At 42.3% G+C, this 24,023-nt stretch overlaps 5 protein-coding genes across 8 annotated transcripts; 3 read left to right on the top strand and 2 right to left on the bottom strand.

Annotated features, from left to right (window-relative positions):
• The first annotated feature begins 338 nt into the window (after window positions 1-338).
• Window positions 339-3,713, top strand: LOC115729375 (ACT domain-containing protein ACR6-like). The gene is made up of 7 exons (XM_030659935.2): window positions 339-583; window positions 1,408-1,453; window positions 1,607-1,721; window positions 1,828-1,895; window positions 2,057-2,665; window positions 2,891-2,995; window positions 3,085-3,713. Exons 1-7 carry the CDS (start codon window positions 537-539, stop codon window positions 3,424-3,426), a joined length of 1,332 nt encoding a protein of 443 aa, XP_030515795.1. The 5' UTR covers window positions 339-536; the 3' UTR covers window positions 3,427-3,713.
• A 2,005-nt stretch (window positions 3,714-5,718) lies between these two features.
• Window positions 5,719-8,350, bottom strand: LOC115729369 (60S ribosomal protein L7a-2). Its single transcript, XM_030659937.2, has 7 exons — window positions 8,241-8,350; window positions 7,823-7,870; window positions 7,533-7,734; window positions 6,570-6,739; window positions 6,312-6,440; window positions 6,134-6,226; window positions 5,719-6,007 (listed from the first exon to the last, which is right to left on the bottom strand). Exons 1-7 carry the CDS (start codon window positions 8,241-8,243, stop codon window positions 5,876-5,878), a joined length of 777 nt encoding a protein of 258 aa, XP_030515797.1. The 5' UTR covers window positions 8,244-8,350; the 3' UTR covers window positions 5,719-5,875.
• A 764-nt stretch (window positions 8,351-9,114) lies between these two features.
• On the top strand, window positions 9,115-11,711 carry LOC115729366 (GRAS family protein RAM1-like). 2 transcript variants are annotated; one of them, XM_030659934.2, is made up of 3 exons: window positions 9,115-10,238; window positions 10,312-10,966; window positions 11,168-11,711. In XM_030659934.2, exons 1-3 carry the CDS (start codon window positions 9,384-9,386, stop codon window positions 11,551-11,553), a joined length of 1,896 nt encoding a protein of 631 aa, XP_030515794.1. In that variant the 5' UTR covers window positions 9,115-9,383; the 3' UTR covers window positions 11,554-11,711. The 2 variants fall into 2 exon arrangements, with proteins under 2 accessions (XP_030515794.1, XP_030515793.1); XM_030659933.2 differs by having other exon boundaries at window positions 10,312-11,711.
• A 98-nt stretch (window positions 11,712-11,809) lies between these two features.
• Window positions 11,810-16,937, bottom strand: LOC115729377 (membrane-anchored ubiquitin-fold protein 4). 3 transcript variants are annotated; one of them, XM_048272359.1, is made up of 5 exons: window positions 16,782-16,937; window positions 16,580-16,681; window positions 16,254-16,501; window positions 13,538-13,708; window positions 11,810-12,291 (listed from the first exon to the last, which is right to left on the bottom strand). In XM_048272359.1, the coding sequence occupies exons 3-5, from the start codon at window positions 16,381-16,383 to the stop codon at window positions 12,236-12,238; spliced, it is 357 nt and encodes a 118-aa protein (XP_048128316.1). In that variant the 5' UTR covers window positions 16,384-16,501; window positions 16,580-16,681; window positions 16,782-16,937; the 3' UTR covers window positions 11,810-12,235. The 3 variants fall into 3 exon arrangements, with proteins under 3 accessions (XP_048128316.1, XP_030515798.1, XP_030515790.1); XM_030659938.2 differs by having other exon boundaries at window positions 16,254-16,476; XM_030659930.2 differs by lacking the exon at window positions 16,580-16,681 and having other exon boundaries at window positions 16,254-16,530; window positions 16,782-16,936.
• A 2,334-nt stretch (window positions 16,938-19,271) lies between these two features.
• LOC115729378 lies at window positions 19,272-23,581 on the top strand. Its single transcript, XM_030659940.2, has 7 exons — window positions 19,272-19,815; window positions 20,435-20,597; window positions 20,990-21,190; window positions 21,298-21,543; window positions 22,147-22,291; window positions 22,699-22,930; window positions 23,020-23,581. Exons 1-7 carry the CDS (start codon window positions 19,491-19,493, stop codon window positions 23,358-23,360), a joined length of 1,653 nt encoding a protein of 550 aa, XP_030515800.1. The 5' UTR covers window positions 19,272-19,490; the 3' UTR covers window positions 23,361-23,581.
• Window positions 23,582-24,023: the final 442 nt, after the last annotated feature.

The following is a 24,023-nucleotide window of genomic DNA, read 5'->3' as shown; positions in this document are numbered from 1 at the left end:
GAAAAAACGGGATTACAAGTTAACACTTGGGATTATATCGGAAAAAAGCGATTTTTTGGAAATCTTTCGTTGTCGATAGAGATGACATGTCTTCAACCGGATACACATAGAAGATGCTAATGAGGTGCTCAGAAAAATCACTGGTGATGTTCTTGGACCTCCAGGATCCATATCATTACTCAGAGAGCTCTAACTTTGACCCTTATGAAAGCTACCCGCTGATGGAACGTTTTATTTGAGGCAAAATCATCCTTCGATCCACACCAAGAGTCACAAATTTGAGAAATAAAGATGGAGAAAAGGCAATTTTCTTTCAAGTCCTTCTGTCGTACTAGGCTTCTCTCTCTCTCTCTCTCTCTGGTTAAATTATTCCGCGGATGTTGGAGGAGCCATAATTGCCCACGTCACAACAGGATCGTATTGGATCATCTCAGAACCCACTTTTGGTCTTTCCTCTGCAAGATGTTCTCCCTTTCTTGGTAATTTGGGAGGTCTTGTTGGCGTTCTTGGAAGCCAAGAGAGGGAGTTTTTGCGAGATGGATGACGAGTACGCGAAGCTTATCAGGAGGATGAACCCGCCGAGGTACTTCCCCCATTCCTCTTTCTTCCTCCCCATCTTCAGCTCAGTTTCACAGGTTTTGGCGTTCGTGTTGAGCTTTCTGATGTTCTCTTTCTCCCTGTTTTTTGGTCTCTGGGGATTATGGTGTTCGCTTTCTGGTTAGCCCTTTAGGATTTGAGCTGATCTTGACATCATCAAGCCAATTTTGTGTGGTAATTCCTGATAAAGATCCTAATTTGATGACCGTCATGATGCAAGAGAGGACTTGTAGCTTTGTACCTCATCTGATCATTGCCTTAGTAAAAACCCGAACGTTGGTGTCACGAACTGCTTGTTGGCGAGCAAGTGTTTTCCTTCTATGGCTTCGTAAGTTTTCGGTCAGAACAGAGCGATTTGTCGGTTTGATGCTCCGTTTTTTGAGTGAAATTCGTGCGGAGACGAAGTTGATCAGAGGGTTGGAGCGATTGTTGAGAGTGATAATGCTTTTCCTTGTGCAGTTTCATGATATTCGGGTGATTAGCTCTCAAATTCGTGTCGTATATAGTTGGGCTCTCCCTATGTGCTTTCGTCTAAAATGTCAACGCGAATCCCATTAAACTTGCTCGATGAGCGTCTCGAAAGTTGTATCTGCTCATCTGGAATCTTTTTCACTGGGAATTATTAGGGCCATTGCCTCATACCACATGTTTTACGGACTCCATCGGCTTCGCAACCTCGTTCAACTCAGTTATTATGATCGGGGGTGCTAGTATTACTGCTATAAAGATTAGTACTGGTCATCTCCCATGTAAATGTTCTCTATGGATGATTTTTAAGTTTTTCTGTGTGTCTCACTGCGGTAATTGCAGGGTCGTCGTTGACCACAATGGCTCCGGAGATGCTACGGTTATCCAGGTGAACCTCTCGGTTTCTGTCTGCTTTTGTGCTTCGTAAGCGAGATTGATCGGGTTCTTGACTTTCCCTATGAAGTCATGATGCGTTTTAATCGGTTCCTTTTGCATCCTTCACACTAAGAATCTGTCTAAATGAACATTGGATGTTTTTCAGGTTGACAGCGTTAACAAACATGGGATTCTCCTAGAAGTTGTCCAAGTGCTCACGGATTTGAATCTTGTCATAACCAAAGCATACATATCATCTGATGGGGGATGGTTCATGGATGGTGAGATCGACTCTCTCTCTCTCTCTAAGTCGTTGAATGTCAACGAAGAATTTAAAGCTCTCAATCTTCTCTCTTATTTGTCTTTTTCTGTTGTCCAAAATTTCAGTTTTTCATGTTGTGGATCGTGATGGCAAGAAAATCAGAGACATGGAAGTCATCGAAAATATTAAGAGGGTAAGTCAGATCACTACTCCTATCCGTCATTTGACATCCTACATCTTTTTACGTGGCTGTCTCGATGACTAAAACAGCACCAAATGTGTTGTGGATGGTCTTCACCATATACATCCATGATTAGATGGTTCTTAATCTCACTTGAACTCTTTATTTTGCAGAGAATTGAGAAAAGTGCGAGCTTCGCTCCCTCACTGAGAGGGTCCGTGGGCGTGATGCCCTCCGAAGAACACACCTCAATTGAACTCACTGGAACTGACCGGCCAGGTCTACTGTCCGAAGTTTGTGCAATTCTCACGAACCTCCACTGCAATGTAGTAAACGGTGAGATATGGACTCACAATGCCCGGGCAGCGGCAGTTGTTCACGTCACGGACGATTCCACTGGTTGTGCGATCGAAGATCCCGAGCATCTCGCGAAAATCAAGGAAATGCTCTTCAATATCCTTAAAGGAGACGACGGCATGAAGACTGCCAAGACAACTCTTTCGCCTCCCGGTGTTACCAGTAGGGAGAGAAGGTTACATCAGATTATGTTTGCTGATAGGGACTACCAGAGGTTCAAAAGCAGTAGTGTCGGACAAGCTGATGATCAGAGCCTGAGACCCCATGTGACTATTATGGACTGTGATGAGAGAGATTACACCATCGTCACTATGAGGTCGAAAGACCGACCAAAGTTATTGTTCGACATTGTCTGCACGCTAACAGATATGCAGTATGTGGTCTTCCACGGCATGGTGAAAACCGGGAGAAAGGAAGCTTACCAGGTGACATGGAGGACCTTGCCCTTTTTTATTGAGCTAGGATAGTTGAGGAAACTAAGTGATTACATCAACTGTTTGATAATATTGACATTGTCGTTCACACGTCTCTCTGGATGATCCATCATATCCACAGATTAGACTTTTTCAGCACAATTTCTTTTGTTAGACTTGCATGTTCATTATTCACTGAATTTCAGCTTAATCCTTTCCATATGGTCATGGTTCTAGGAATTCTATATTCGGCATGTCGATGGGCTCCCTATTGGCTCGCAAGCTGAAAGAGAGCGCATTATACAGTGTCTTGAAGCGGCAATTGAAAGGCGGGCATCCGAGGTATTTTTGACCCTCATTGGATGAAATTCCCATAGTGTCAAACATACCTACCGCGATGTACTCAGAAATTCATCTTCACCTCCATGCAGGGTTTACAGTTGGAATTGTGCATAGCCGACCGGGTTGGGCTGCTCTCGGATATTACCCGGATATTTCGGGAGAACAGCTTGTGTATAAAGAGAGCAGAAATAACTACAAAAGGCGGGAAAGCCAAAGACACGTTTTATGTGACGGATGTGACTGGTGACCCTGTTGATCCGAAGATAATCGATTCAATTTGCAAGCAGATTGGTCAGAATGCATTGCGGGTGAAACAAAACTGGAACTTTTCGCCCAAACCACCGGAGAAAACGAAGGCGGGATTGCTTTTCGGCTACTTCTTTAGTTCTCGAACTTTCCAAAACCTCAAATTGATCAGATCCTACTCATAGTGGCTCTGTCTATAATTGTACTATCCATTTCAGTGAAGCATCAAGTGTAAAAGACGTAGATAGAGATTACAGATTAGGATCTTTGTAAATATGTATGTGCCCTTCTAGGACAAAGCTGCAGTCACAATGTATGTGAAAGAGAGAGACCGCCTTGTCGTCGATTAGCAAAGGCGGTTGGTTGTATATTGTGTGAGTACTGATGTACAGTTTGGTTTCCATGCATACTTGAAACAGATCTTGTGAATGTTCGGAGTCAAGCAAAGAATCTGGGCTCCTGATGTATAAAATCATTTTCTGAAGATAGGGATCAATTCATGGTTCATTGGATGATTTAAACCTTTGTAATCCTCACGTCTTGAGCCGTTGGGAATCGCTTAATTGGAGATGGTGGAGCTGGTGCCCTGCGAAGTACTCGGTGTAGCCACTTAGAAGAGGAGCGTGGATGATGCCGCAGTTGGATGGTTGAGGATGTTTTAGGAATTAGGATGCATTTGTTTCACGAAAACTCAATGATTTTATGACAAATATTTTCTAAAAAATGATTGTTTGCATTATTAATAATATGATTGAATTGAAAATACATTCATCATCAACAAAAATGTCTGAAATATAGAATGAGGATAAATACTTTCCATTAACTAATTTTCTCTAGAGATACAAACAACAATTTTTAATAAGACATTTTTTTTTGGTTGGATAAAGAAAAAAAATCATTATTTTTCTTCGAAATAAAAGGGACCTTGTTTCGGCCACTTGACTTCAATTAAGGCCATCCTGTATGGCAACGATTCCAATCCGAAAAGGTGTTTCTGATTAGAATTGATTTTTCTAATTCTGTTCTCCGGATGAGTTTTAGAGAATCAGAATGTGCTTGATAATTGCACAAAATTTCTGTTCCTAGAACAAAATTGCATTTGGTAACTAAACAAAATTTTTGTTCTCGAGAATAATTTTTCTTCCCAATTTTTTTCATTTAAGTCAAATAATTATGTAGTTACTTGTAAAATTTCAATCTACATTTCAAATTAATTGAAAATTAATTCATATTGATTCTCATATATAATATATTGCATATTGCATATAACTTTTTTTTTGTGATATTCTGTCTAATTGTCGTGTCATAACAAGTCATTTTAATCTTAAAAAAAGAGAGACTATGTTGGGTTATTGTGTAATTGCAGATTAGCTCGGGTCCTAACAGGCTCATATCAAATCATAACGAGGGAATATTATATTCGATCTTAGTGTTATCGGTGGCATGTGTATGTGTACATGCAAATAGAGTCGCCACTCGTCTTTGAGGAAGGTAGACCGAAAACCTTATCCAGCAAACAGGAAAAACTATTTGATTCTACTCAATGAGAGAAATTTAGGTTCCGAGAACTTACTTACTTCGATGTTTCCACGGATGCCCTTTCAAGACCGAAGAGTGTTTTCTAAACGTGTTTCATGCAAAATTTCAATTCATTTTTAAACCTATAAGGTAAGCCAATGCTAAATGTTCACACAGGTTATTTGTCTTTTTTCAAATTTTCTAAAACTAGACTAAGTCTAAAGTACCTAAACATAGGCAAGTCACAACCAATGAAATTAAATGCGCAATCAAAAAATTATGGCATTGATAAATCACATCATAAAACCCTACTAAAACCCCAAGGAGCTTAGAAAAATGTGATTCGGGTTTAATTTCAAAGGTATTCATGATTTTCCTAGAAAAGAATAGAATCTATGACATCTAGATAATCTAGGCCCAAATTTATAACCTAATCTTTCTCCTATTTCTAGGGACTTTATGATATTTTTATGATTTTTTAGAATTTTTTCTAGTGAAAGAACTAGAAGGACAAAGTGTGATTCGCAAAAGTGATTTTTTTTTTCATAACCAACTGTTTTTTTTTTCTTATTTTTACTCTAAAACTATTTTCAAGAACAGAATCAAAATAAAAACTATATGAATTACCAAACACGATTATCATCCTTTTTCATTCCGAGAAACAGAATTAGAGAACCAAAATTGTTACCATGTAAGCCAATTGATGAATTAATTTTCCACCCCAAGTATCACGATTACAGATTGTAGTTTGTATTCAATATCGAGGTCCCGCAGCATAAACGAAGAACTTAGTCTAGAATCGCAGCCCATGTGCCTCATTTCCAACATGCCTGTTTCGTCTCAATCTCTGTCAAGTGCTAACACCTTGCCATCTCAGCTTAGTCGACTCCTAAGAGTGATGAGCAGGAAAAATAGGTAGAGCCATAGCAAGAAAGAGCCAACTCAATCCGATGGGCATGTTCAACAGCAGTTGCCCAAAACTTTAAAATTGTGATCTCACTTTGGAAGGAAAAGTTTGATGCGAAGTGCCAGAAAGGAGCAAGACAAAAATGAACACAAATATCGGCCTCAAATGACAATACTCTAAAACAAAAGGAAACACATTTTCGAATACTCCTAGGTCATTCTCTGAGCAGCTTCCTTGGCAAGAACCCTCTCTTTAGCCTTGGTTTTGGCCTGTGATTTAGATCCCATGATCCCGCCGCCCCACTTCTTCCTGTATTCATCATACTTGTCGTTGAAGTTTGCCTGCAAGAAAAGACAAACCAGTTACACAGATGCCATCCAAGCACAGAAGAATCTTCTTCTTTTTGGCCAAAAAGTTGAAACAATCAGTAGACGTACGGAAACAAAAGATCAAAATCTGCATACTACCTTGATGGCCTCCAAGATTTTGCTGAACTCCAATTTGTCTTCATTTTTTACGGTGGTCAAACACAAAACGGATGCAGTTTTCTTATGAACAATCTGCCAGAAGAGAATACAAATATGAGTGCTTTTCAACCACACTTTAAGGACAGAAACTCAACGAAGGAAATGCCGGCATCATTACCGTTCCCAAGCGTGCCTTTCCCTTCACGATGCAGTATGGAATTTCCATCTTCCTGCATAATGCTGGAAGCCAGACAACCAACTCTATTGGGTCCACGTCATGTGCAATGACTACCAACTGAGCCTTGTTCTGCAAAATGTATGCTCCAATTGTGTGTTAATAGCAATCTGACCCCGCAGAGCATGGGAGAGTAGGGAAATGAGTGAGAAAAATAAGGACAGAAAATAAGACGTTAGTGCCAGGCAAGCAAATGAGAACCTGCTCAATAAGGTAAGTAACATGGTTAAGACCATATTTCACAACAATGGGCTTCTTAGCCTCAACCGACTTCCCTTCTGCTTCAACCTGGGCCTTCTTCAAGAGCCGCTCCTTTTTTGCTGCTTTGTCCTCAGGCCTATACTTGAGAAGCATTTTGAACAGGCTCGTGGCTGCATGCATTTTTCAAATTGCAGGGAAATTATACTCTAACATTTTAGGATCATCATAGATGCAACTAAATGCAAATAGAAAGAAACAAAACAAGAGCTGAAGATCCAAAAGCAACACAAAATACAACTGGGCACATAACTAACACAGTTCACTCATTAGCTCAAGTATTGGATGAAACTTGAGCCCGGGAGGCTTCAACTGATACTTATAATCTAGAAAGAAAAGTTCTCGTCTAGTTTGGATGGCCAACACTAATCACCCAGAAATTAGTAGAAACTCCCTCCATTATTTTTTAAGACCAGCATGCCAAGTCAACTTCGTGCACCGATCACACAAGCACCATGAAGTACGTCAATATGACATGCAACCAACTGCATCTCAGATTTGTTTAGATTCAGCCATCAGATTGTATGTGCAGAAGAAATCAATCTAATATGAACTGCTACTATCAGAAGCATAAGCAATATGCACAGAGCTCTAGGCCAATAAGTCTAAAGTGCACTTCAATTCGCAACTAAGTATCCAGCAGAAATGAATAAGGTATGCAAAATAAAGTGTCAAATAAATTCACATTGAAGTCCCAGAAATCAAATCAATAAACTGCCTCGGCTACACAGCCAGATTCATAAGCATTAAGCAGCCATTTCTCGCTAGTGCATCTCATATAATTTATTTGGTAAGAGAGCAAAGCAACAAGAACTAGTTATTGCAAAACACAAGTGTGGCTTAAGGTTCTGCACCAACCACAAACTAAGAAGCAAACAACCAAAAGAACTCTTTGTTACTGCATACCCAAGTTCTTGTCGAGGGTCTTGGTGAACTGGTTCAAAGCTGGTGGAACCTTCAACCTCTGTTTCAAAATTCTCCTCTTCCGCTGAATCTGAACAGTCTTAGGGAACTTAACGAACCGTGTCAAGTCCCTCTTCGGAGGCAGAGCACCTCCAATTCCAAACTGCTTCGGTCGCTTCTCAAACAAAGGATTCGTCACCTTCTCCTAGTAAACATCAAGGACCAACCAAATTCAGCATAGCGCAGCATCCTCTTGAAAGGTACCGAGACTAATCGTGAAGAAATAGACTAACCTGCTTCTTTTTGGCCGCAACAGGAGCTTTGCCACCTTTCTTGGGACCCTTTGATTCGTAGACACAAAAAGTTACGACTTAGCTTCATCACAAGAGACATCTGCCATTATAGGCATAAAAGTAGTGCATCTGCTCATAACTAAACCCAGAGAAAAGCAAAAGCTCGCTAGATTATCATGAGATGCTACACGGTCATCGACACCAAAACTGAAGTTGCTCATCACGTTACAGATCATCTCACTAGAACCGGCGACGACTGAAGATTGGCATTTCTAGCAAATGGCGCAAAATCAAGACACAAAAACCTTCGAACAACCACCATTAGTTCCATGACAATGCCTCACCATTCTTAGCTAAGCAATACCGATTCGAAAAGCGCAAGGAAAAAAAACACGAAGAGAAGAATCAGATGACTCACCATTGTCGGCGAAGCTACGGAGCCGGCTCTTCTGGTTCCGAACTAGCAGAATGGGACGTGAAAGCCAAAAACCCTAGTTCAGCGAAGTTATATGTCCGAGGAATAAGGCGCCAAAAACGACGCCGTGTTTCATAATCAAGCGATGGGCTGGTTTTTTTATTTTTTTTGGTCGGACGAGATGGGCTGGGTTGGGCTGGTCCTTTTGATACATAAAAGATTTTGCATTACGACTGTCGTTTTAATGGGCCAGAAAGGAAAATCTCCCCACTCATTCACGTCCAAATTACATAGACCCTTCTCGTATAATCTCCTCTTATTATACTAAAATTCAAGTTTGACACCACTAACAAAGTATTTCTTAAAAAAACTATTATTATTCTTGATATAATTTTTTCTCATGTATTCGCTACTCAACATTTATATTGAGTAAAGGTTAATATAAACTAGGATAGCATTCTCGATCAAAAAAAGATAGCATTTCAACAATTTACTTACGTTCCGTTTGTCAAAACGAATGAATGAATTCCCACTGTCGAATCCATTCGGACAAAGCCCTCGACTCGATATCTCGATTTTTTCCATAGTTATAAGTGGAGAAGCTCGCTGGTTGGGTGGTCCCATCTCACATCTATCTCCCCCAAAAAAATAAAAAAATCTCTTGACAACAACAATAGTCCTGGATCCAAAAGTAATATGCTCCCCCTATATACTGTCATTCTTCAAAGATGAATTTAATGGAGCCTGCAAGCGACCCTCGATTTGTATCATCCCCACCTCACATTCTCCAATTTGTACTCCCCTGTTTCCGACAAAACGCACTTTTGTCCTGGGGATCATTACACAACAACGAAAGTGAAAAGAAGCATCGTCCCACCAACTAACCTGTCTTTACCCCCACGATCGACAGACCTTCCAAGGCGCAGAAGCAACATAGGAAGAAGTCGGTCCTCGCGAACGACAGAATCACTCCTCTCGAATATGGCGGAGGTTGAAGATGACGACACTTCATCCAATCACATAAACTCTCTCTCTCTCTCTCTGAGCAAATCCTCCAAAAAAAAAGTTTTCTTTTGAGGATTACTCGAGCATTAAGCGGAGAAACTTTGAAGTTGAAGCCTCTCTCTCGTTTCTGCAAGAAGAGCGATGATTAATTCACTCTGTGGCAGCAGGGGATCTCTCAAGGCCCAGAGCTCATGCACGCAGATTCAGCCGAGTCTCCCGAACGACTCGACCTCACAGTCAAGTGGCACTCTCCCATGTCCTGATAGTATGGACAAGAGCAAGGACGCCACGACCGCGCCCAGCCTAGAGTACGCATCGCCGAGGTTCGACATGGTTGACAATCCCATGACCGACTCGCCCACAACGGCGCTGCTGGCGTCCCTCCTTTCCTCGGGCCAAATGGACGGGCCGGACTTCATGATCTGCTCGCCAGTGGGGAACCTGCTGTCTCCGGAGAGCACCTCGGCTTACAATTACAACCATGCGCAGGCGATGCAGGGGCAATCGGTTTCGGGTTGCTCTCCGCCTCGGTTTGCTTCTCAGCTGGGGTGTTCTTTCAGCGGCGCTCACAAAGAGAGGGGGCTCAGTCCTCTTCAGAGAGTCCTCAATTCTGCACGCCGCAGGGATCAGGTCATCGCGCAGTCTGACTGCATTTCTCTGGACTTCTTGGAGGACTACAGTGTTAAAGATGAATTCGGAGGGTATCCGGTGCCAGGGCCGGTGTCCGGGTTTGGAACCGAGGAGTGTTTCGATGTCCTGACAACTACCACGGCTTCGTTGGAAATGCCGCATGCTTCGAGGTTCCATGCAGGACCGGCCAAGGAAGTCATCGGAGAGGACTACAAAAACGAGACTTGCCAGGAGATCGGTGACTTATGCGATGCGAAGCCCCTCAAATTGGTGACAACTCTATCGGAGCAACTGCGGCGAGAAGATTGCCAGGAAGAGCAACAGCAAAGCAGCTTCGTTGTGCCTATTCCTACAAATTGTGAGCAGGTGATTCGCACCCTATGGACATGATTTAATGCATCTGAATCACCTATTACAACTTATGTTCTTGTCCCAACAGGAGCAAGACAGTGGCCTCCAACTAGTGCACCTCCTCCTCACCTGCGCCAAAGCCGTCTCCAAGGGAGACTACTTGCTGGCCAGGAAGTACCTCGACCACCTATACCGCGTAGTCACCCCGATCGGCGACTCCATGCAACGCGTCGCATCTTTCTTCACCGAAGCCCTCAACGAGAGGCTCGCCTCTGGAGCCACTGCTACCAAATCCTCGAAACCATCAAGACTTCCCTCTCCTGTCCCGCCAAACTCCTTGGAGATCCACAAGATCTACCAGATCCTCTGCCAAGCCTGCCCCTACGTGAAGTTCGCCCACTTCGCCGCAAACCAAGCCATCTTCGAGGCCTTTGCAGATGAGGATCGCCTGCATGTGATCGATCTCGACATCTTACAAGGATATCAGTGGCCGTCCTTCATGCAGGCTCTTGCTGCGAGACCAGGTGGCCCTCCGTTTCTGAGGATAACAGGAGTCGGGCCATGCATTGAGATGGTGAGCGAAACGGGCCGGTGCTTGGTGGAACTGGCGCAATCCCTACATCTCCCGTTTGAGTTTCATCCGGTCGGCGAGCAACTCGAAGCGCTCGAACAGTCTTTGCTGCATAGAAGGGTCGGCGAAGCGCTCGCAGTTAACTCGGTGAATTGCCTCCACCGTGTTCCAGGTACAATATTGCTAATTTGTTTCGGTCACTCTCTGGTCCATCTTTCCAACCAATATCGGATCATTCGCGGAAAACATATCTGCAAATTTACGAGTAAAATCAGTATTTCTTTGCATAGTAAACTATGTGATAAAATCAACTCTCATAACTTTATACATTTGATCCTCGTCGCTTCATATGAAACCGATTCATCACAAACAGGTATTTGCCTGGGGAGCTTACTGACAATGATACGGGACCAAGCACCGAGCATAGTGGCACTAGTAGAGCAAGAAGCAAGCCACAACGGGCCCTACTTCCTCAGCCGCTTCCTTGAGGCGCTGCACTATTACTCCGCGATCTTTGACTCGCTCGAAGCAACATTCCCGCCGAACTCGGTGCACAGGGCGAAGGTGGAGCAGTTCATGTTCGCGCCGGAGATAAGGAACATAGTGGCATGCGAAGGGCCAGAGAGGACGGAGAGACACGAGAGGCTGGAGAAGTGGAGGAAGGTTATGGAAGGGACAGGGTTCACCAGAGTTCCGCTCAGTGAGAATGCCGTGGCTCAGTCGAAGATATTGATGGACCTGTATTCATGTCACGGGTAGAGTCTGAGGGAGGACATGGGTTGCTTGCTCTTGGGTTGGCAAGACAGAGCCATTGTGGCCGCATCTGCATGGCGATGCTTATAAAATCTCCGACTCTGTAGGAACTCGCCTATTGCGAGTGTTCCAACATTTGGCCAATGAATTGATCTATGAATAAGTACAGAAAGGCTAAGAGAGGAGAAGAGGGAACTCTCGTTTCTTTCGTAGAAGAGCTGAGCAGGAAAACTACCCTGCACCTTAGCTTGAGGTCAATGAATTTTGCAAATATCCAGTATATCTATTATTATATTCATCAAATCACTCTTGAGAGTAATTTACACGAAAAGAAATCAAATGCTTTCAATAGCATTGAAGTATTTCATCACATTCTTTCTAGTAGGAGAATGGTGCGACATAGACCACAAGCCTCGTATGACAAACTGGGGAGAGGGAGCAGCAAGAGAAAAACTACAAGCGAAGAAAGAGAAGCGATGGAAGCTACAGAAGGGCACGCACGTAGAAATGCGACTAAATTATCGACATGCAACGGTACACGAGAATGCCCTCCGACAAACATTTGGGGGACGGGCATTATCAACGAATCATAAAATACATCTTTCCAGCAACTCTGTTGATCACCAAGGAAATGCGAGAAATCTCCATCAAGCACACAATCCTATGATCTGAATCACGAGCAACTTCCTTACATAATGGTGCACGAACAAATGTGTTTCCTCGGAACCTCGTCGACCTTCTTTTCTGTTCAACGAGAGACCCAAACAATGCACTATCAGAAGATCCATAGGTTATGAAAACTGAGAAGTACTAGTTGAATGGATCACCGTCCTAAGAAAATCATCTCAACAGAAGTCCAATTCTATTATAAATTAAAAAATTTTGGAGACCATAAGATAAAGCAGAAGCATAGATCAACCATCAGAATCCCTCAATAGATCATTTACTTCACAGCACCCAGAGCTTTTTCGCAGTGGCCATGAGGACGGCAACAAGTACAAAAGCACATATGAAGCTAGCATAAAATGCCGCCAACCATAGGCATTCACTCAATTGGGAAGTCAAAGCAAATCCTTCTGAGAAATGATTGAGGCAATACACTAGCATGACTCTGTATTCTAACCAAGAATTCCTTCCTATTCAGGAAAAACTAGGAAAAAGATTACGCTATCTCACTAAAGATCAACATAAAAGTTGCTGGCTTCATATTATGCATTACACAATTCAGAACACAAGCAAAAGTAGCATTAGGATAAAGATCAAAATAAAAGTCGCTGGCTTCATATTATGCATTATACAATCCAGAACACAAGCAAAAGTAGCGTTATTTCTCGACAAACTTCAAGCTGCAGTGAACAAAGTATTTCGGCCAGAATATCGTATCCCATGACATTGTCTTAGCGATTGCTTTCAATTTCGTCAGGATATTTATCATCCCCTTATGACTAAGTGAAAAAATAGATACTTCTAAACAGTCCACAAAGCATGAATTTATGCCTTAATTGAGCTTATCTCCATGTATTTATTCAAGATTGAGGCTTTTTGTTTAAATGACATCGGATTCAACATTGGTGAACGCACTGAGTTATGTCTCCAGATAAGCTGGATGAACATCTTTCTTGCAAATGGAGAGGTTTATACAACGCACTGAGCAGTTATCACTGCTATCTGGCTATATGGGAAAAAAGATTATCAGTTCATCACCAGCCCCTATGGATTGGAGCATAGCGTGTCCTATATACTAAGAACAACAATTAGCTCCACATAATACATCAAGAATTGGCCAAAAAAAAAAAAGTTACAGGATACTCTCAGGAATATATTAAATGCGAAAACTATGAAACAAGCTCATTGTTTAATTTTCAGCAGTCCACACTTCTGATAATTAGAATATAGAACCGAGAGATTAAAAAGGTAAATTAAGCAACAACAAATTCATAAAGATTGTGATTCACACTTTCATGAACGACGTCAAGCAATGTAAATTCACCTGTCTTTGCTTTCGTGAGGGATGGCTGCACTACAACGTGCATGGTAATCACGGCTTTTGGAAGTTCCCCAAAAGGTACTCTACACTGTCCAACTGTCTTGTTGTTTTCTAATATTTTGCCAGCATTTATCAGCTTTATGTCAGTTGCAGACTTGGGTGCAATTTTCTTATCTGCAACACATTATGAAAATAGGATGAAGCGCAAAGGGAAAGTGGAAATTTCTCGAGCATAAGTTGAATAAAATAACGAAAAAAATGAGATGACGGGTTTGTATGGGCCTTTGTTACTTTCTTGGCAAGCATGAGATCAAATAGAAAAGATGTATGGATAAACAAAATAGAAAATATTAGTTTAACTTATTTTTCAACTAATTTAGGTTAACACGTTCCGCATCTTATCTTACAAAAACAATGGGGAAAATGAAATTAACCATAGAATGGAAGGAAATACAATTATGCAAAGTGCATGATAGGGATGCTCTTAATTTCTGGATTATGTGGCGTTCAATAACGTAAACGTATACACAAAAAAGATGCAGGCTACTTTCAATGTCAATACAAGGCCACGCAGTAAAAGTTCCCGCTGGTGCATTTCAGTTAGTCAAATAAGAAGCATATTTGAGGTTCAGCAAAAAAAGGAAAAGAGAAGAAGAAGAAGAAAGAAACATGAAAAGCATATTAGAGAAGCAAGACCAGTAGAGAGGAGCCACTAAGAGCAGCCAAGACCAACAAGGGAATCTCACAATTTATTTACAATCTTTCTAGATGAAAGCAGCAATTCTGTGAGTCAACTCATGAATGTCTGCAACCAAAGATACGTTGAGGTTTAGAATATAAAACATGGCGCATGCTGGGCCACTGTAAAGGCGATGGTCTCACTTGGCTTCCACAACAAAGCCTAATCAGCCCATAATGGCAATTTAAGAAATTGTGTTGATCAGCCATCTCAACACTTCAGACTGATTAACAGACTAGCCCAATCTATTACAATGATTCAATATCTATTCGAAGATGAACCATCTATACTAGAACTTCACCACCTAAGGTGTGGTCCTCTATGCATACACCAGTATGACCCAAATACTAGAAGAACACTTGATAGGACGAGAAGAAAAACCAGAACGAAAAGACAGTAGTGAGTACTAGAGACTCCAAAAGGTTGCTGGCTGCAAAGGATCCTCCACTAAATCACCCAAAATCAAACACAAATGTTTTTTTTTTTTTGGGTGAAGAATCAAACACAAATGTTGCTATACACTTATTCAATAATATGACAGAACTAACAGGTTCCATCACTGCAATGCCAGGAAAGAAACAGAAGTTGCCAATAATTTCATGTATCAACCTGAGCTTTCATCATAGTAATGGAAGGACAATAAAGCTAAGCTGGAACAGAGATCCTCACTGTAAAAATGCAGTCCCAAAACCAGAATCATTCAGTTCAGCAAATGACTAACAAAGCAAAAAATTTCACAAGCAAGCCAAGTGTCACTCAGACCACCTCGAGAAGGGACTCCATTCCCGGTATTGAAGAGAATGAAGGTTATACTCCTTTTTGTATGCACATCTGGACCCAGTGGAGAGGCAATTTGATCAAGTCAACTGTTTCACCCATTTCCATTTTGTCATGTAACCAATCTAGCCCAATAATTGCCCTAGACCCTTCCCTTTGAGCAAAGCTTCATTTTTCAGATCAGGAAAATGAAGGCATTTCAAGAATACTCCACAGGTTAAAGAATTGAAAATAGTTTCCAGTACAGCATCAGCTATGTTAATTTGGTTTCATTTAAGAAACCAATTATTAGAGCTATTTGGGTATCAAGACCTAACTGATCACAATAAGGCACTCCCCAGCAGTTGATTTTGGAAATTTATGTAGATTGATGGAGCATGAATGCTGGAGTACCATTGCTTCTAGGTACTTTTGGGAGGATGGATACTTCTGATCAACAGAAAGAATACAGGTAGGTATCCAAATTTTGATAAGTCAATCAACGGGTCGGTAGTCAATCTGGTTATGCAGTAGCACTATGATCAGACATAATCCAAAGCACATAGAAGAAGTCGCTAAGAAACCTGCACATGCCGTCTAGGAAAATTGTGTAGCTCATGCATACAAATCTCCCTCCCTCCTCTCTCTCTCTCTCTCTCTCTCTCTCTCTCTCTCTCTCAATATAAAAGTTATAGGCGCATTCAGAGAAAAATTTAATTATTAGTTCAAGCAGCCCTGGCAGGATGCATATGTGTGCAACCCATGGCAACTTTAGTCTGAAACAAAAATTACTTCACAACTATCTCATTCGGAGAGATATGTCATATGGCCCATTATCCAAGTAAGTTTCAAAGCATACAACCATCACGAACAGAGAATCATTTAAGTCCAACAGCTGCATGCCAAGAGTAAATCTGTATCGTTTAAGGCTAACAGCTGCATCACGAACAGAATGTCATAAGCTGTGACAACAGTTTTCTAGGTGTCAGTCTCAAGCTATGACATCGCCTGTAAATCTGTATCGTATTCCTAGACCGGTGAATAATTCGAGACAAGGGAACTTATGCACAGATTTGATCACCATAGTGTGTCCCCGCAAGTAGACATTCAAATCGCGCACTTCAATTGGAGAATTCTCATAGCAATCAGATAAACAAACATACACAAAATCACCTAGATTACATATTATAACGAAAAATCAGCACATGGAAACCTATTGCCAACCTTTCGGCCATTCGGCAACAATCCTCTCTTTGAGTGTGGCAACTGTCGAGGTAGGTGAGTATTGGAATGGGCCGATGTCCGAACCATCATACAATCGAAACTTCAGCTCCACGAGGTCCTCTTCCGGCATTTTCAAAATCCCTCCACCAAGCTCGAACCCCGAGACCTACACCTAGCTAAGCAAAGCCTATAGAAACTCGAGTTCACCAAAATTGATCCTCCTCTTGAGCCAAGATTCCAACAGAACACTAATCAAAACCTCGAGCAGAGCAGTCACCTATCATGACGAGCAAACATCACAAAAAGACAAAGCAATTTGGCAGTACCAGAAACACCGACACCCACACGATCGAACACGTTCCGACCACTTCATCCACTTTAATCTCTAATCAGCTTCTCAGCAAACCGATAAAAGCCAGACGATGTCGCTGTACAGCACAAACAGATGGAAGAATCGATTCCGAACAAATAAGATCAAGCCGCGAAAGCTGAAACCAATCACAGAACGAATTAGAAGTCAGCACGTACCTCCGGCTTCCAGTGAAGAACTGCAAGAATCGAAGAGCTAAAGTCGCGGGGCGACCGATTGCAGGACGAGGTCAAGGATGAAGTAGAAACCCTAAGAAACGAGCCAGCTCGATCGATCTTCTTGAAACTGCCTCGGGGCTACTGTTTGTGCAATCCCACTACGCCCTTATTATCGAGCTTTTAATTTCATTTTTTATTTTATTTTATTTTTATTTTTTCCTCTTTTCTTTCCTCTTTTGACGCTTTCTCATTATTTCCCTTTTTTGCCGATTTAAATCTAATTCGATTTTTGTCACCAGAAAGCTGAGCGCTCTACTTCGAATCTTCGCAGTGAAAGTACGGTGCTTAATTTTGTCAGTAAATACGGGAGAGAGTTGCTCCCTGCGGCGACGTCCACCCTAGGCCGTTTGGATTACCCGAACGGGAGGGCGGAGACAGATAAGTGGGCCTCGCGGAGGATGGTGATTGGTCGGGTGCAGTGGGTTATGGTGGGGTGCGGCGCATGGTGTCGAGGTCGGCCTTGTTTCCTGTGTTGACCGGAAGTGGAGGGGCGGCGGGAGTTTAACGCGGTGGGTGACGAATGAGGAGGCCCCTTGTTCTGTGCAGTGCCGACATCGCAGGCTCGGCGGCTGACGCGGTGGCGCGTGGAGCTCTCGCCCCGAGCTGCCGAGAGCACAGCGCGCGTATGCATGGTGATGTCGGCTCAATTGTCTCTGCTCTTCAATAAAATGATTTCGCCGAATGCCGAATGGAAGTGATCGTTCGACGAGCTCGGATCCGAATGGAACCGGCCTTAAGGTCGGGCCTAATGTGCTGTTGAAACCCACCCGTGGCACGAGACTGCATGGAAATCTTTGTGAGCCGAGCCCGAGCCAATGATGGGCGGGCCGAACTTTTTTGCGTTTTGACCTCTTGCTGATGTCCATCCTTGTTTTTTCTTCATAGCGTTGAATTACACGATAACAAAACGTGTTAATTATTACAAATAGGCGCGATCGTCACGTCGCGTTAAGATTTAACTACTTTAACTTGCGATTTGCCTCGTGACTTTTTCATGTCATGCAAATTTCATTATACGCGATATGAAGGACTCTATTTATACACTTTCATTGTCATCTTCTACGGTCGCCGCAACAATGTAAAGGTTAAATAATTCCATTAATAGAAAAAGAGAAAAGTGTCAAAAACTGTAAACTTATTACATTGAGCCAATTCAGTCATAAACTTTATTGATGTCGATTTAGTCCCGAATATTTTGTATTTGTGCAAATTGAGTCAATCGAATCAATTTTTGCTAGAAATAGATGACATTGACGCCGGCTATCCCACTTGGCATGGCCAAAGCCGACATGGCACTTTCAAACATTTTTTTAATTTTGTTATGATTTTTTGCTTTTTTGCTTTTTTCTTCTTCATCGTTCTTTCCCTCTTCCGCAAATTTGCAAGTGGCGGTCGGGCCGCACACCATGAGGGCCGGTCGCGCCCACACGAGGCGAGCATAAATTGAGAAAAAAAAATTAGCCTAGGTGTCATCTCTTCGAGAGGTCGATAGATTTAAGATCCTTCTTCAATGATAGGGAAGCACTAGCTCGGGCGAAGGCGACGCTAGACGAGGCCTCCTTGGCTTGTGGCGGGATCGACGTCGCCCGATTTGGCCTGGGCAAGCTCGCAAGTGGTGAAAGACAGAATGGAGGGACATAGCAACGACTCAAGTGTCGAGGGGTAGTGTTTGATGACAGCTGGAGGCGTGATGGCGAGGCATCTTTGTTACCTCTACCGAGTGAGAACGCTTCGACCAGGAGAAGACGGCTTCGCCTAGGTGAGGCCGGGCCTCGTCCTCGCCTAGGTGAAACTACCCCGGCATGGTTGTGGCGAGGGGAGCCCTCATTAGCATTCTCCCTCACCCAAGCGAGGCTAGCTATCCGAGCGGTGGCCAACTACCTGCAAATTTGCAAAAGAGGAAAAAACAAATAAAGAAGAAGAAAGGAAAAAAAATAAAAAAGAGGAAAAAATCATAAAAATAATTTTAAAAAATTACAAAAATAATATTTAAAAAGTATTTTAAAATGCCACGTCACATGGGACTATCGGCATTCACATCATCGATTTTCTTGCTAAAATTGATCGGAGGGACTCAATTAGCACAGATGCAAAAGGTGTAAAACTAAATTGACATCAATAAAAGATATAGGATTGAATTGGCGGTGATGCAATAAGTTTAGAAAATTTTTGACAAATTTCCCTTAAAAAATAAATAAAACTATTACACGTTCACGACCATCGGAGTTGAGACGCGGAAAAGCGAACGTGATTCAGAATTTGCAAGACAAGACAACGACAAAGACTGAGCTAATTACGATTAATTAGGATTAATCAGACAGAACATAATTATAGAGAAACAACCTCGTTGCGTTTTTGCACGCATATTCCTATTTCTTTTTCCTTTTCCTTTTTTTTTTCCTCTTCTGTTGTAGCTGTAAGAACACCGTCTTTGCCGACAATATCTACATCGTCCTCGAAACCAAATCTCCGCCTCTGATCTCACGCACGACGTTAGCCTCTTCGCAAGCGCCTTGCTCAACAACGCTCATTTCTGGACGGCCACTCCGGAGCTCGTCGCGCTGATCACGCGCAGGCTTTTCAGCTCCAGATCCGATGTCGTAAGCTTCACTCGGTGCCCAAGCATCGGATCACAAAGTACCATCGACAATGAGGCAAGGTGGATCCAAGAGAAGACGAGCATCCATCCGATGCGTCCTTCTGGTGTGTTCAATGTGCACGGGTCTCGGCCTGTTGTTGCTTAGCGCGAGGTCGGTCGATCCTTCTTCGGACAGGGACGTGCCGGTGAGGCTCCGTTCCAGCACCGGCGACGGGACCGGCGCTGCCGGCGCGGAGATTGATGGCGAGAGAGGGATGAAGGAGAAAGCGAAGACGTGCGCAACGGTGGAGGAAATGGGGGAGGCTTTCAGGGGAGGTTTCGTGAAGGAAAGCCTCAGAGTCAGGAGATTATTACAAGCTCACTTCTCTAGATATGGTGAAATATCGGTTTCTCTGCTTCGCTTCTTCTGTTAAATTCTTCTCGGGTTTTAGCTCCAGTAGGTCTCGAGTGATGAATCTAAGTTTTGTTTTATCCGTTGAGTTCAAATAATACGATGCAGAGCGTTGGATGTTAGCTAGTTAAGCGTCTTGATGTGATTGGGACAAGCGGTGTCTGTTTCGTTATGTACAATTTATAAATTGGACTGTCGGAATCGTGTTGATCGTGAGTCCTGTCATAATCATCTACTGAGAGCAATGTTTTGCTGTTGTCACTATGGATTATACAGTTGATTTGGTTGCTTCCCCTTGAAGTAAAGTAAAAATGAAATGTCAGAACTGTGGACGTTATGAACCTTCCGCTCGGCCCAAATCTTGTTGATGCTTCACCTTATTGTGCAGTCTTAGTACTTCCTCTGCCTTTTTCATGTTGGTATAGTTTTATGGATGCATATGGCCAAATAGTCGATCTCTCCGTCATTCAATGCAGTTTGCTTTCCCTTAATGCGGGTATTGATTCAGATAGTTTGTAGTAGAGGTTAACAAACCATTACATTCCTGAATATTACTTCCAATACAATTATTGGACTGAGAATCTTCCATTCTGGTCATTTTAGGTGCTGCCAGAGTCAGGGATCTCCCTCCAGATCAGTTTTGTAGACATGGTTTTGTGATGGGAAAAGCATCAGAGGCAGGCTTTGGTAATGAAATGTATAAGGTCTTGACAGCTGCAGCATTGAGCATAATGTTGAACCGGTCACTGATTATTGGGCAAACCAGGCATATTGGTTCTTTCTTAATCCTTTCTGCTTTATATCTATAAGTCTATCCCTTTTGTTTATCTTTGGCCTGCTCAATTGTACCAAATCATTTTGCATTACATTTTATACTGCATTCGTATATTACACATTTTGCTTACGGGAGCTCAGAAAGTAGAGACATTTGCCCTCTTGGTTGGAGTTGTTTACCTCCCTAATATGATGCAAAGAATGCTAAAGCTCCTAATAACTATTAAGGCATTTTATGTCTCTGGGATTATGGGGTTTTGTTTCCTGATTGTTTTTGGGGAGGGACTTCACATTTTATGGCATGGGTTGTCCCCAAAATTACCAAGAGTTGTGCTGGACAACACGTTTAAATCCGTTACTTCTTGCCTTCTGCTTTAATTTCAGGGATAAATTTCCTTTCGGAGATTACATCTCTTATTCAAACGTCTCCTTCACTTTAAGAGAAGTCAAGCATCTTTGGAGACGAAATGGTTGCATCCAGAAGTATAAAAGGCAGCTGAATATGAGGATTGATGATTTTCAGAAGCCTGCCCATACAAATGTCCTCTGTAGCAACTGGATTAAATGGAACCAACCCATCATATGGTATGGGGAGCAATGCTACAGATTTCCATTTTACGCTTCTTTATGAGCTGAAAAAGGAGAATTACGATGCTTTTTGTATTGTTATATCAGTGCGCCATTTTTCACAGGTTTCAGAACACTACTGATGCTGTGGCAGCTCAATTCTTCTTGAAAAATATACACTCTGAGATGAGGACTGCAGCTACTGAGTTATATGGATCCCCGGAAACCTTTGATTCTAGGCCAAATGTATATGGGGAACTGATGAGATTTTTAATATCTCCTTCAAGTGACGTAAAGGAAGCAGTCAGTTGGGTTCTTCAGGGCAGGCAGGATCCTGATATTACACTGCATATGCGAATGCTAATGAACAGGTATTGTTCCGTAAAAGAGTTCTCATCTCATGCAGAAAGAGTAATGATTTGTTATAGTTAGATTGTTCAAGAAAATGGAATGCGGTAGGAACAGGATATGTGCGTAATGACATATGTCCCCAAATAGATTTGTTATAGTTAGATTGTTCAAGAAAATGGAATGGGAAATGAACAGCATATCAGCGTAATGACAAATGTCTCCTCGATTTGGAACTGAGACCATGAATCCACTTTAGTGGTTACAATATTTTCTAATTCACAACTTCACCCTGTAAAACATACTGAACATTCTTATTTTGAAATTCTTTTGTGTTGCTTCGTGCAAGCACAGGTTGAAGATTCTGTAGGAAATATTTTATTTGATAGATTCAGAATATTCCAGGTGCATCTACTAAGGAGATTGGAAAAGTAGTTTTAGAGAAATAACCCTTTTATAGGGTCCACTTACTGAATTATGAACATACATGCTTGTCCATGAGTATGAAATTAAGCGTACTAGAAATTAGAAGGGTCCCAGAAGTAATATTAGTTGAAAGGCATAGGCACAGAGAGGGAGGACTACATAGTTACTCATTTTAGCACCTTTGTTTTGGCATTTTTCAGATCTCTGAGAGCAGCACAGGCAGCATTACGCTGCGTAAGAAAGGTCATAAGCAACCTGCAATTGTCAAAACCCAGGGTGGTCGTAGTATCTGATACGCCCTCTTTCATCAGGGGCATCACTCAAAATATTAGTGAGTTTGCAGAGGTAATAAGCTCTATAAGCCAGTGACATGACTTAAGGCATTTCAATTCCTCACATGGCAATTTGTTCTTTCGCGCAGTTAGTAAGCAAAAAACTTACTTTAACGAGAAGCCCGTTATCATTTTTTCCTGCATACGGTGTCTACCCGCTGATATAATGAAGAGGATAGGATCTCTGTTGTATCTGGGCTGCGACTTAACTCATTGTGTGTCTGGATTTGGTTTAGCTATTTTGAATATTGGACAGATATAGAATGCATATTTACATACTGAAAGTTGTCTTGCTGAACTTTTTCTTCTCTATGATTATTTTTTTGTCAGAAATGACGGATATCTCTATATTCTTTTAAGTCAGCATAGACAAACTGTTTTGAGTATGTTGTTCCTGATTTCTTTGAGTTGTCTTACCAGGTTTTTGGTTTCGACTTTAAGCATTTTAAGGGAAATTTATCTATTGCCGATGCTAAGTTGCATAATCTAGACTTCAGAACTAGGGATTGGGGACCAACACCCCGATGGGTTGCATTTGTGGATTTCTTTCTAGCATCACGTGCGAAACATGCTGTTGTTTCCGGAGCTCACCGGCGCATTGGAACCACCTATGCTCAGTTAGTTGCAGCCTTGGCTGCTGCAAACAATCTGGGTACTCCATTTTCTGACTTCAGTTTCTAGCATGTTCAATTTGACGCTGAAGTGCCCATGACATTCTTTGATACCCATTAATTTTTCCAGGTGACGATTCTGTCAGCTCAGATTTTTCATTTCTTAGTAGTTTCCAGAGTAACTTGTTGTCTGGAGGCTTGGGAAACCAGGTCGGGTGGGGACACGTCTGGAATAGATTTGCTGGCCCATTGAGTTGCCGTGGGCAGCCCCATCAGTGTGCTTTTACGCCGCTTCTTCCGCCGGCTTGGTGGGACGGTCTTTGGCAATCCCCCATTCCCCGGGATATCCGTAGGCTGGCAGCCTACGGCATTAAACTCTCGGGTTCCGGCACAAGTGACGAGAATCATCTCCTCTCTTTCTGTAAGTCCAGGAAAGAGACCGTAAAAACGGTCTCAGTACTCAAAGCGTAATCAGAGAGTTCCAACTTGCCCTTCCACGGGCATGCTTTTCGAAGCAGATTGATCCTGAAACGAAATAGAGTCATTACATGTCAAGATGATGGCATCCCAAAAAAAATTTCCCCCACCTTACTATATGAGTAAACATAGCAATTAATATCATGTAACTCCTCGTGACCTGTATTTTGTATCACAAGACTGACGCAATAAAATGGGAGAGTATTCTCAGATTACATTGGCAAATGCAATCACTTGATGTTGGACTATGTCGTCGAAGTGGTCCTCTAATTTCCAAAATCTTCATGCATGATTTTGAGGAAAGGAAATGAAAGTGCTTTCTGCTCAAACTTACTGGATTTATTGTTCGAACTATGGTGTGATGGCCATTGCATCTAGAGCTTTGTTGCCATGTTGATTGGCTGGCGGAGGTCGGGCTTCGCCATTTGAAGGAGAATGCTGGAAATGCTCGTGGACAGTTCCTTGTGAGTCCGACCTGTCACTACCGTATAGCCAAACCCCTCGCAGAGTTTTGAGATTGAACGTAAACTCAGAGGCGCTTCTTGAGAAGGTATAATCATAGAAGCGGTCGTGCTCGTGTGAGCTCGACAAAGAGGAAAAGGGCCTTTTGAAGAATGTGAGTGCCGGTTAAGCAAAGACCCATCATGTATTTTGTGC

The sequence above is a fragment of the Rhodamnia argentea genome, chromosome 11 (assembly GCF_020921035.1).
Source record: "Rhodamnia argentea isolate NSW1041297 chromosome 11, ASM2092103v1, whole genome shotgun sequence".
Taxonomy (NCBI): domain Eukaryota; kingdom Viridiplantae; phylum Streptophyta; class Magnoliopsida; order Myrtales; family Myrtaceae; genus Rhodamnia; species Rhodamnia argentea.
Note: the sequence above shows the minus strand (reverse complement) of the source record. Positions and strands in the feature narration are given on the sequence as shown.